The sequence below is a fragment of the Anopheles darlingi genome, chromosome 2 (genome assembly GCF_943734745.1).
Source record: "Anopheles darlingi chromosome 2, idAnoDarlMG_H_01, whole genome shotgun sequence".
In the NCBI taxonomy this organism is placed as follows: domain Eukaryota; kingdom Metazoa; phylum Arthropoda; class Insecta; order Diptera; family Culicidae; genus Anopheles; species Anopheles darlingi.
This window is the reverse complement of record NC_064874.1, coordinates 68,478,383-68,491,056: the sequence shown is the minus strand read 5'-3', so window position 1 is coordinate 68,491,056 and position 12,674 is coordinate 68,478,383. Positions and strand designations below refer to the sequence as shown.

General features: G+C 44.6%; 1 protein-coding gene across 8 annotated transcripts in view; it reads right to left on the bottom strand.

Moving 5' to 3' along the window:
* LOC125952321 (polypeptide N-acetylgalactosaminyltransferase 5) overlaps positions 1-12,674 on the bottom strand; it is an 82,000-nt gene that overhangs the window by 45,203 nt on the left and 24,123 nt on the right. For 5 of the 8 annotated variants that reach the window (XM_049681753.1, XM_049681752.1, XM_049681750.1 and 2 more), the window contains exon 2: positions 2,566-3,232. In XM_049681753.1, the coding sequence (XP_049537710.1) occupies positions 2,566-2,754 (189 nt within the window). In that variant the 5' untranslated portion in view covers positions 2,755-3,232. Of the gene's footprint in view, positions 1-2,565; positions 3,233-4,355; positions 4,380-5,098; positions 5,533-12,674 lie in introns of those variants that run through there. The other 3 variants (XM_049681757.1, XM_049681754.1, XM_049681758.1) reach the window with 2 other exon arrangements.

Here is a 12,674-nt window from a genome sequence, read left to right as displayed (position 1 = left end):
GTCCGACAATCTAATAGATAACCTTTCAAGCATGTAAACACAACCGACACACGGTCACAGCAGCAGCAGCAGCAGCAGCATCGACAAATCCCAACCATAGGAAACATTGGGTTTACGAAATGTTGTTATCTTCCGCTTTCCGCTCCCGGCGCTTCGGTTCGTCCTTTCGAAACTTTCTCAGATTAATCAGACGGACGGTTCGGAGCATGAATCTACAGTATCTTCGATTCGGAACCCGGTTTGGTATGCAAAATCCCTCCACCAAGAACACGACGAAGCGTTATAAATAAGAGTAGAAAGCGAAAAGGGTTTCGTTATTGATTTATGTAATTTTGGCAAACGAACAGAACAACAGAGACCGAACATCGAATCCGGGACGGCCAAGCCGTTTAGAGCCAGGTTCAATCGGCTATATTCAAACCCTACGCCCTTTGCTGAAGGATACACAACGATTCCGATAGTCCGCTATGTCGGGTGAGGGGTGGTCTGGTGATTCTCCTTACCCTATACGTCGAACGTTTGGTGATCGATAACTTCGTTGGAAGAATCGCTCAACTGGGCCACAGCAATATAAATTGCTGTCTGATTGGAGCTTTCAGTGGGGATAGTTCACTTTGCGGCATCAGGATTTGTTATTTGTTGGTGGTGGCCACCAAATGCCACCGCGGACACTCCATGTGGACGCCACAGGCTGAAGCACATGTGTGCATATGCTTCGCCGCTAGCAAACTCCCAAGCCCCAAGAGATAGCAAATTTATAACTAAAAACCACAACGAAACCATTTCCAATCGGATTCAAGCGAGATAGAACAGGAAACCGAGCCAATATGTGCAACCGGCAAGGGTGGCACTAGCTCAAAAGCCAGTGCAGCTTCCTGAATCCGATCGAGCGAAAGTTCGCGAATGCAAGTCACTGCTGTGCAAAACCGAAGTGGGATTGAATTTGCTCTCGTGACGATGAATTCGCTTAGAAACACATTCCAATGCAAGCCGTAGCCGCGAGGAGGGATCATCGAAGCTGCAAAGGGGACTTCACAACCAACCCGCACTTGCACTTGCTTGCAGGAAACAATCTATTTCGCAAAATTAAACAGATGCAACTGCACCGTACGTATGGTACTCCACGGGACAGGTGTGCGAGGTTTGATTTATATCGATGGCATTCTTTCACTGAATAGTGGAGTGCTCTGCAGGGAATGTGTCTTACGATCACATGGAATTAGAAAAAAACGCATAGTTATGCAGCATTGGAATCCATAAACGATGCACCTGTTTCGGTGCCTTGCGATGTCGTGTCTGTAAAAGCGGCCTATATTAACGGATACAGATTCCAACCACGTTGCATGTTCATGTTGTAGTGGATCAATAACTTTCACATACCACGATGCAATCGTATTGCGAAACAACACATTATAAATTCTACATAAACCTTAATTTAATTGAGTTATTCATTCTCGATGGAATGATCCGTTGTGTATATTGTCATATTCCGATCAAATAACCATTGAGGGATTCTAACTTTTGAATGACGAATGATAAAAGGGTTTTTTTATTATTATACTGGAACCAATTCCTCCCGAAGTTCCTATGTATTTGATTGGAAAATTTTATCCTTCTATCGGTAACACAAATTTGCAAATTTATAGGAAAAACAGCAATTAAAAAAAACGGTATGATCTGAACTATTATTCAATTAGTTAAATTGATTCGCATTGGTTGTTCTTAACCACGAATGCGAAATGAATGTGGTAAAATGGATAGCATAATTTCCACTCTAACCACTGGCAGTCCGCACCGATAGAGAATACCCCGCAATTCATCATTTAGTGGTGTATAGCATCGTACATTTTGTGAAGCATTTTTATAGGTATCCCGCAGTTATGCACCTGATAAAAACTTTGCCAAACGAGAGCCCTATTCAATAATGCTCAAGGACTCCCTGACGAGCGCTTTAGTGCCGGTCCATTGAAATATCTCACAGTTTATAACAAAGCCCCAGGCATCATTTCAAAACTATTTAACCTTTCGGAACGCGCTACACACTTCGCAGCAGCACACCACAGGCCAACAGAGCCAACGAACTCCCGAAAAATTCCCATCGAAGAACGTAGAAAGCAGCGCAGATTGAATGCTGAGAGCAAATTGTTGATCGAAACTAACGAACTTTACATTCCGCAGCAGCGCCATCCCAGCGCAAGTGGATCGATAAAATCGATAAATCCATCCACTTTCGGAGGGATTCCACAGTCTTTACAGAGAATGTGTGGTGGCCGCAGCTTTGGTACCGCGTTGAGAATATTATAAAATTCTGGGTTTTTGGATACTGCTGGGAAAAGCACTGACCATTTCCTACACTCTTGTATAGCATATGTTATCACGTTGACTAGAACGTTGGCTCGGTTAGGAATAATAAAATGAAAAAAAAAATACTCATAATGCCGCGTCTAGAAGCTTATCTGGCGATGCTACTAAATCTGTTGTCTACATTCCACGTAGCATTGCATCGATTGTACGCAAAGTAACAGCATGTAACATCTAGATAAGAAAAATAAGCAAGAGACTCACCTCTACATCATACTCTGTACTGCGTTTGCAAAGCCAACTGGAACCTCCTCCAGAGCTGGGACAGTCGGCATAGTTAACGATCAGTATCACATCGATCAACAGCCACACAAGCGACGTCAGCAGCACGATCCGGCACGTGTTCGTGCGGAACTTGCCGCGAAACATTCTGCTTAAGTTGACGTTGGACATTGCGCGCTTCAGCTGCTGGTTGCCCTACGCTCGGCCACCCTCTCACTCACCGCGAACGGAAAAGGAAAACACAACGCACAAAACGATCCACTCTACACATAAGCGATGCACCACATAACACTAGCACTCCACCGAGACAGCTAGCCACCTGAAAACCATTCGTTTTTTTTTTATTGTTACACAGACGTTGGCTGCTCCAGATTCTACTGCTGCTGCTGCTGCTGCTGCTGCCGGACCAGGAAAATTGAAATTTCCCGTCGCTCTTGTTGATGAGCCTTAAGGTTGCTGCCAGCTGTCAGTACACCGGTGAAGGGTCATAGCTTTCCACATGTGCAGTCGCAATCACAGCCAATATACGCCACTTATTCTTCACTTTCACTTCACTTCACGAATGGTTTAACACAATCTGATATCTGATAACGCTTGATGTCAGCGCTCGCCTTCTTGCTAGATTCTCTTTCACTTTTGGCTAACCTAACTGAAAGCAAATAATCGGTCATTATTGGTTGATCACAGCATTAGGTCCCTTAACAATCAAGCCGAAAACAAACACTAAAGCTTGCTAAGCCCCTACGGTTCAAATCACCACCGAACTGTTCGTCGTTCGCTGAAATTACAATGTTATCAACCGGCGTCTGTATTGCGCAAACTAGACCAACCTTCCAACCTTTTCCCTTTCCTTATACCCTTTCCCGAGCTCATGATAAGCTCACGAGCACATGCTTACTTTTTATCACCCTAACGTATGGTTGCCTGTTCAACGCGTAAAGATACCATTTACAACCGCACAACATACCCTGATAAAGATGACACCAATATTGCATGCAGTACGTCGGACAGACTGATAACCGTTTACTAGTTTTTGGACTCAGCGTGCGCACAACTCAATGTTCAAAAAATACCTATGGCTCGTACGCACCGGAAGCAAAAGAATAGTTGGTGCGAAATAACAAGCTGCCAACGATAACGGATATGCGTATACTGGGCGGAAAAGGTTTGCATCACTTTCGCTGTTTCTGGGTGCAAACGGTAGCAATACGTCCGTGAAACACCCGTCCGAGCATCGTTTGATTTGCGCACGGAATACTCTGTGCTATTGGTTATTTGCAGTAGCGCAAAGGGAAATGCGTATGAGCATTCATTTGCTTTGGTCGGAAAATGCAATCATCCTCTGTTGGCCACACTTGGCCCTTCCGCCAGACTGCTTCCTGAGTGTGCCCAGAGCAAACCGAAGTATGTTGCAATTTTTAATAATCAAACCGTTCAAACAAAAACACGAGTTCGATGCTCAATACGCCCACGAATCTGACGCTACGCGTTGACCACCGCACGCAACACCGTAAACCAGCAAGTGCATTGCACTTCCATTGTGAGGGTAAAGCTCCCGGAAAAAAGTGTGGCATTAAATAAATAAGCAGTCGCTAAATGAATATGTCTGCAACGAACGGTTGTACAAAGTACACAAGCATGCTGGTCAGCTAGTGCGGTTTGGTACGCAGTTTATTCCCCGCTTTGTTATAACCAGGGAAAGTTGATATCATATCGCGGTGCAGACATGTACAAAACATATTAAACATGTATCGTGACGATGCATTAATTACCTGCAACAAGAACCACAGCAACACTTGGTGCTGCTGGTTAGAGGTCGCTAATGAAAAAACTCATCGGTCAACAATGCAAGCTAGTTTTTTTTTACAGAATACGGAACCATCACATCAACAGGTAAACAACGTTTAGTGCCAACATTCGGGATGTCTGAATCCTCCTCTGTTGCAGCCCAGCAGCATTACAACATCAACATTGTGTCCTTTTGATACAGTTTTGTACATGAACTTAAAGCAAATGTCTAATAGCCAAACAAATCTAAATATGCTAACACGATTCTTGGAAATAAGTTTCCAATTTACTGGTCATTGTATCCAAAGTAACAGCTTAGGTATCATTTGCTTGGTTTTATATAAGACAATAGATTTTCAAGAATGTCATTTACATTGCGTTACTGTTTCTGTAAAGACTGTTTAAATTTTTCATAAACAGCGAGTCTTTAGCACATTTCAAACTTGCCAAAACGAACTGACATCCAATGAAGAAACCTGTACCAGATTTGCTAGCCTAAATGATGCTTCTACGGAACCGTTACATTCCCCCAGTTTGTGGTTCTTTTCATTTTCTCTATCATAGCAAACGAAACAGCCATGAAACAAAGCGAACGGAAAATGACCACAATGTCCGTCGCGCGGTCAACCGGTGAATAATTCTCCCAAAAGCTCCCTTTTCACTTTGCTGCGACTACGCCATCGCTATAAGCTTGACAAATCTACCGCCTACCGCCCTATACCCGCACCATTTGGATGTGTCCACAGCAGTGCCACGGTTTAATTTGTGCAAAGCATAATGGTCTGACCAGCCCTTTTCGCAGTACGGTTGGGGTTCAAAGCACCATCTGGCTGACGAATGAATTTTAATGCATTTTCGATGAATAATTAGTGGTGTGCCCGCGGGGACGGTGGACCATTTCGATGCTGATCCGAGAGAGGGAAAGTTGTGGTGCTTTCGTCATGCCGCAGCGATCACGGGCGTCACGATGATGATGCTGATGGTGGTGTGCTGGTTAATGCGCTCCAGTCGCATGCAAGGGAGCGTCCAGTTCCGTAGCATAATGATGCTCTAACCGCCGTCTCACTGCATCACGTGCGGTGTTGTGCGCTCTTCCTCCTTTTCATTGGTGTGTAGTAACGGGGATCTATCAAATGCGGGAAATGCATTTCATGTGATGAGCTGCAATAAAACAAAAAGACGTAAAGCAACATTAAAAACGGGACGCGGTGAATGGGTAGGTAAAACAAACTATTAACTTCGCTCCGGTTCGCATCATTTAATCCCTCGCTCTTTTAATAGCTCACCCTGTATGCTCCGCTGTCCTCCCTGTGCTACTGGAGCGATTTCTCATTAACATGATGCTACATTACGCGGCGTCAAAAAATTAACTTCAGCACCAGCGGGTGTGCTAATTTGCTCTGCACCCAAAACTATTACCGAGTGATGCATCATAAATGCTACAAATCGTTTCCGAAACATAATCTTATGCTCGCAGTCATTTCTCCTACAGAAAAATGGCGGAGGTCGTTCTACCCTGATTGAATCGTTAAAAGAATGCGTTCCGCATCGTAAATACAAGAAATATCTCTTTTACTAGTTCCCACAAAAATGGCCGGTACATTATACCGGGCATTTCGGAACACTCGATTTTATCCTACTGCTTGTGTGCCATCAACCGTATCCCGCTTCTAATAAGATTCTATTGTTCAGATGATCTAAATACTCTGGCTGATTTTCAAGACGAATAAAAGAGCGATTTGTTGGATGCAATCTTGCTATATCATGTGAACTCCATTTCATAAACCATGGCCGCATCACGAAGCTATAATTAATCACTTGTCCTCGAACTGTATCGAAATGACGGGAAACAACTCAGCTGATCTCAAAGTAATTTCGTGCATAAACGGAAACAGCAACGAAAAGTCCGATAGGTCACATCAAGATCAAGTCGGTGTTCAAATGAGACGTATTTATTCCATGCTGAAAGCAGCACCAAAAAACCATTCCTCTCACGTCGCAACGGATATCAGATCGATGTGGTTCACTGAAGAAGGCCAACACCATGCTCACAAATGACGATTGCTAATGCTCATCCGAATGAGCCTTCCGTTCGATTATCAACGCCTTCCGGTCCATCGGCTCTTAACGGAAAAGGAACTATTATCGAGCGTGCCATCGACACACCTTACATTAGCGGTGATAATGCCACATCATATTCGTAACGCCTATCAACAGGCACAGTGTTTGCTGAATAGACAGAATAGTCTACATGTAGCGTCCAAACCGACGGCTTACATTGGGCCCCTCACAGGATGGTCATCTTTTTGCTCGACCAGTGGACACCATACCACAACACGCTCATCTGCCCTCCCGTAAATGACGGTCCGTTATGCTGGGAATGTTCACAGACTGCGAATGAAGTGACATGCCCATGAGGGAACAAACGAACGAACGAACGTACGAACAGCACAAGTTCAGCCCCATCTGACCTGGAAGGAAAACAGTAATTGCCGGCCACTGGGCTATCGTGGTTTCGGAGCGAAAGATTGCGCGGAAGGAAAATGCTTAATTAACTGTCCTGGAAGAACTACCGCAGGTCTAGCAAGGGGTGAATAAGCCTAGGAATATTGCACCGCCTGGCCAGAAGTGATAAAGCTGATATCCAACAGCAGTAGAGACGGACGGGATGGGCTGAAAACATTCAAACCGAATCCAATTTGCTGTGTCGCGCGATGAGAATGTTCTTTCTTTTTAAGTATTGGATCGTTTTTCACCACAAACTAGACGCATTTGTCTAAAATCTTTTGCTTCTTGGCACCTTTATAAAACATGGCAATCCTCTTCCTCAGCAGCAAAAACAGAGAACGAGAAAATTGCTGACGGTGCAGAAAGAAGTTTTCTCTTGGTCCACATGATTTGCACTGTCTATCGTACAGCTCATTACGCTCGGTGTGCCAGCCAACTTCAGTTCGGTGCGTTTATCAGACCGTTCCTTGCACTGCATTTTTCATTCTTATACCTAGTTTTCCACCACTGGTGTTACAATTTTCCCACCCAAAGTTAAGAGGTGGCGCAGTAAATTTATGGTCACTAAATTGTTGCCTCGGGGAGCAAGGAATTTCTGGCTCTTTTGCGAAATTTCGTAACAGAAATGTACTCAGAAATATTTTTTTACCATTATCCTCCAACAGAACAGCTCTATTCTCTTATCCATAGCACCGCGCTTGGGCAAACGATTTAAAACGAGCACTTTGTATTCGTATAGTGTTTTTAGGTTACAGAAAAAATAGAAAAGAATAACTCAACGAGCGCACAATTCCCATGGGGCTTCTTATTCTCCCTTGCTGGACGTAATTTGGAATCCAAGCGGAATATTATTAGCGAGACGCTATGGAAACCACAGAAGCTCCGGAAACCATCATGTTCCCCCGCTACATTGAACGCTCTTCTAGCGCAGCGAAAATGCACTTCCGGACGTGGGCAACGTCTTTGTTGTACCATTTGCTTTATGTTTCGAAATAACCTCCTTTCTTATCTACCCTGCCACAGCGAAAAGAAAACAGTTTCATCTCAGGTGAGCAAATGGTAGCGTTCTATGCTATTCTAGGTGCCTAACATTCAGTGAGCCTGCGAGTTCAGCGAAACATAAACCAACCAGCTCATTCGCTTCGCCTGTTTAACTGCAGCGCGCATAACATTTTTCACCGGAGACAAAATGCACGGGAATGGTGCAGTGTACAGAGGCACTATTATGCAAAAGAAGATTCAAGATATTTAGCCTGAAATCCGGGTGACGACGGGCTGTAATTTTATGTAAATATACGCCACACAGTGCTCTGTGGAGTGAGAGCGAAGCATAGAAGCTGCTTGATATGGTTGAGCCCGGTTACTGAGAACATGGTTGATGTGAGCTTAGCTCCGGGGTTGACCAACAGAAAACACCCACGCACCACGGTAGCGCCATGAAGGAAAAAGGTAACCGGAGCGTCCGCTAGGAAACTATCATTTCTCCGTTATTCTACCGTTGGTCTAGCTCTACCTCGAAGAGTAAATTAATGTTGGGAAAACCTCTTGTCCCCCTGTCCCCCGTAACGGCACTCAATGGGCAATGGACTCGGTGGGTTTGTGACCGATGAGAATTTAAGATACGTACAGATAGTGCGTTTAGTTAATCTACTTCAGGAAAAGTTCGAGGTTAAGAGCACCATTCATCCAATGTTATTGAAAAGGAACTATGGTTCATGCGCCCAGGTTCAGAGCCGTATAAATCAAAAAGTCCTGTTTTGACTCAGATTTGCATATTCAAAGGATGGCAATGTGGTATAGTAATGTTTACAAAGTATCGATAACAATTAAAAGTTTAAAAATAGGCTCATGTTAAAATAGCATAAACCTTACGCAACGAGCAAAATCAACAAAAGCAAACGTATGTAAAAGAATTTTCTATTTTTCCCGGTAGTGACGTAAGTTCAAAAACTGAAATGAACCTATTCAAACGTGGGGTATTATTTAGGCAGAAAATAGAAAACTCTAGCACTTCAGTAGTCAGCTAAAAGCGTTGAAGGCCCCTCTAGAAATCTCCTCGTGTCGTAACAGACACAAGGTTCTATCTACCTATCCGTTTAAACACAAATCGCTTTCACCATCCACCTGGCAAAGAGAAAGTAGTTAACGCATCCCAGGCCCATTGCCCCACCGCCAACGTGTAGTGAATGGTATCCAAAAACATAGGCATAATAAAGTTGGGTACCGCTTTGGGAAATTTGTGACACTTCATCAAAAGCTTGCCGGAATAATTACGACGGAAAACAGGAGCGAACCTAGAGGCTGGAAAACGGAAAGCTGAAACGCCCTCCCCCAAACAACACACACAGGCACACACTGATCGCTTCGCTCGCTCACTCGCACTCGCAACAAATAGGAACGTTCGCACCCCTGCTGGAAAAGTTGATGAGATTCGTTCCATTTTTTTTTTATTTTGCTTCGGTTCTTCGTGGGAAGTTTGTTATTTTGGGAGACACATTTACGCTCCTGCACCGAACATCATCATTAGAGGGGGCCGGTGACAAGCTCACGCTGGGTAAGCGATGGTAAGGTCTACGTGCGACCAGGATTAATATGATGCGATCCGTGGCAGATGAAGTCCCTTACGTAAGATTGATACGGTATTGTTTCGATCATAAATTCATGACATGTTTCGAGAATCGAGACGAAGTGAAACTTCATCTGAAGAGCGATGCCCTACTATCCGTGTGGCAATCGCGCCATAGTGAATTGGTTTCTAATTTAGGGACACGTGCTGCTTCGCTTGTCCTGTTGCACAAGTGATTCAAATATTTGAATTAATAAGATTGAATCCTCGAGCACCTAACGGATTTACCGCATCATTGGGCGGCTTTCACTAGAGTGGCACACATACAGGAATGGCGGATATGCAATTGCGAAATCCCATTAAACACTTTGCACGTGTGCAAATGTCGGAGAGCAAAACCATGGCGAACCAATCGCCCTGGCACATCAGGCACGGAATGCCCAGCAGGCACGCAAATTGCAAATATTTGCGAGACGTATTTTCAAGTCATGTTTCCTGCTCTTGCGATGGGCAGGTATTGTATGGTGTATGTATAATACAAGTGGACAGCACCTGTACACTCACACGCCACTTGCAGATGTTATTCTTCGGCTGATCGGAAGCATGTCGAGCTTACTCGGGTAAGACTCGTAGATTCCATATCGAGGCCATATCGATGTTCTATTTTAACCTTTGTTCCGATTCGAACAAGATGAACTATTAAAATGTGCTATCGACGATTTCCGGTTCGATGTGATTTCCTAACAAAGCAACCAATCAGAAGCCGTACATTTTTCTTGGTACTGGAGAGAAATGGTACTGGAATGTGACAAACTGTAATGGACTTCTTTTAAATACTCTACCATTACACATAGATTCAACGATGTATGATATGATGTGTTCATACGACAAATTTGTACTCGAAGAACCATTCAAAATCCTTGCCAAATGCATAATAGAATCTCAACAAAAATAACATTTCAAAAGCTGACCACAAAATAGACATTTTCGGAATCAGGAACCTTCCAACAATAATGCCGGCGTTGGAATTCTGTCATTCCCCGTAAGACAATCAACATTCCTAACCTCAACAGTTCCCTCCATATCTCTAGCCTCTAACCAGTAGACACGTGTTTTGTCGTCAGATCAAACCCCTGGCAAAAAGAAATGAAAGCGAAACCCATGTTATTCGCAATTTATTCTACGAAATAAAGCACTACAGCGAAGAAAAGACATCGGAAATAGAATTTCTTGGTAAGATAGAAAGACGAAGAAGACAGAAGACAAGCACTCAAAAGCTTACCAACGATGTTCGCTTCGAACCACATCGTTGTGTTCCGTGTGTTGTTGATTCTAGCCAACCACGGTGCCACCGCCATCAACAAACACTCGCATCGATTTTCACGAAAATACTAACATTGTAGAGCTTTGCTTTCCTGTCTGCCAAACCATTGAAGTACATTCGCCCGCGGTAAACCTCCACTGAACGAGTATCCATTCATTTCGGCCTCATACAAGAAGTGCGGATGGGGCCGCGCCGTGCAGGGTATGTAAATTAAAACGAATCCACTCGCTGTGGCCTCACTGATGAACGGGCCAAGAGCCACGGGCCCCGCAAGCATACGCAAGCAAACACCGAAGTGTGTCTAACTGTAAATGCCTTAGGGAACTGTTGCTTCTTGCTTAGTTCAAAGCCGGACGTTTTAAGGTGAACCTCAGACCTCAGACGTGGTGATACTATGAGCGCAGTAGTCAACGCAACCAGATGCCTTTGCGAATGGATGCGCTAAAATCTAATCTTTTCTCCGGGAAAAAAACGCCACAACCCGCTGCAACTCTGTGCTCATGCGGAAATCCTAGTTCTACATGGATTCTGCCTTATCTCTTCACACTGCCACTTGGCTAAATATTTGTGGCCGGGAATTGTTTTGCAACAAATCGTCTCAAAGCACCTCATTTTGTAATGGAATGGTACATTCCGAAGGGTCTGGTGGTGATGGTGTTTAGTATGTGCACGATAAGAGTGCCGATGCCTCCCATTCCGCATTGCTAGAACAAATTGATTTTTGGTTCGCTGCAACACTTCTGCAACACAGAATGTGCAACCGGGGAATTGATGCTGCACTTTGCTGTCCAATACTTTGCCGCGTCCTGGCAATTGCCCGCATTTTTGGAGGGACACAGGTGAGAATCAGGTTATGTGTTTGGTTCGGTATTGGTTTGAAAAGTTCATAGAGCTTATGCAATTCTTGCTTAAAAGAATTCTTTTGTCATTTCTTTTGCAGAAAGTGTCAAAAGCTGTTAACATCTCTTCTTTTTAAAAAACCCTTTTCAACGGCAAAACAATCCGTTACCGACATGCATGCTCTGCGCCGCTTGATCTTATGCAAAACTAGGTAGATCGTAAACACAACATTTCCTTGAAACCGATCAGTCCGCGCGACTTATGTACCATGGAAACAATACAGCTTCTAGCTGCCAAGTACCCTACCCTTCATGAGGTAACCGAACAACGCATCATAAAGTTCCACACACTGTTCCTGCGTTGGGACTGCGGTTACACCAGTCACATCTAGGAGATGGGGCATCGTGTGCTGACGGTTACTTGGCCACCGCCTACCAGCCGGCCACATGGTGGTGTCGTTAGTTTTAACCAAAGAGCCGGCCACAAAATCGTGACCAGCGAAGCAGAGCACACGATATTGCTTCCGTTGGAAATCAAATAAATTATTGCATCCCTTCCTCATCCACCGAACCCTTTTCTTCGTTGCCGGTGGAGTGGAGTGCAGCTACGACGATGGCAACCCAGACGATGGCTAGCAGCACCAGCCGAGATCTTCACAAAATCGACAAAGGGCAGCGGTAGTCCCGAGATGAAGCAAGAGTTACGATCAGTCCGTTGTAACAATCTTCTGCTAATCCGAGGGACGGAGTAGAAGGAATCGCCGGCACAACGCCTCCTTGCCGGTGGCCTAGTGCACTGTGTGAACTCCGCAAATGGTTCCGTGCCACACATACATGCACACGACACACAGTGTGTTATTCACTGGTCATAGCATGGAAGGTTGATAAATAGGATAGCGTGTTAGGGTACATCTAGACGTGAGCACACCCACTATTCACTCCACCTCGCGTCTTTCCTCATTTCGCTTCGCACCCATCTCTAGAGATTAGTGTAACTGCCGTGGCGTTAGCTAGCGTTGACAGCTCCATTTCTCTCGCCAACCGAAAGGATGTCGGATCGACGCGC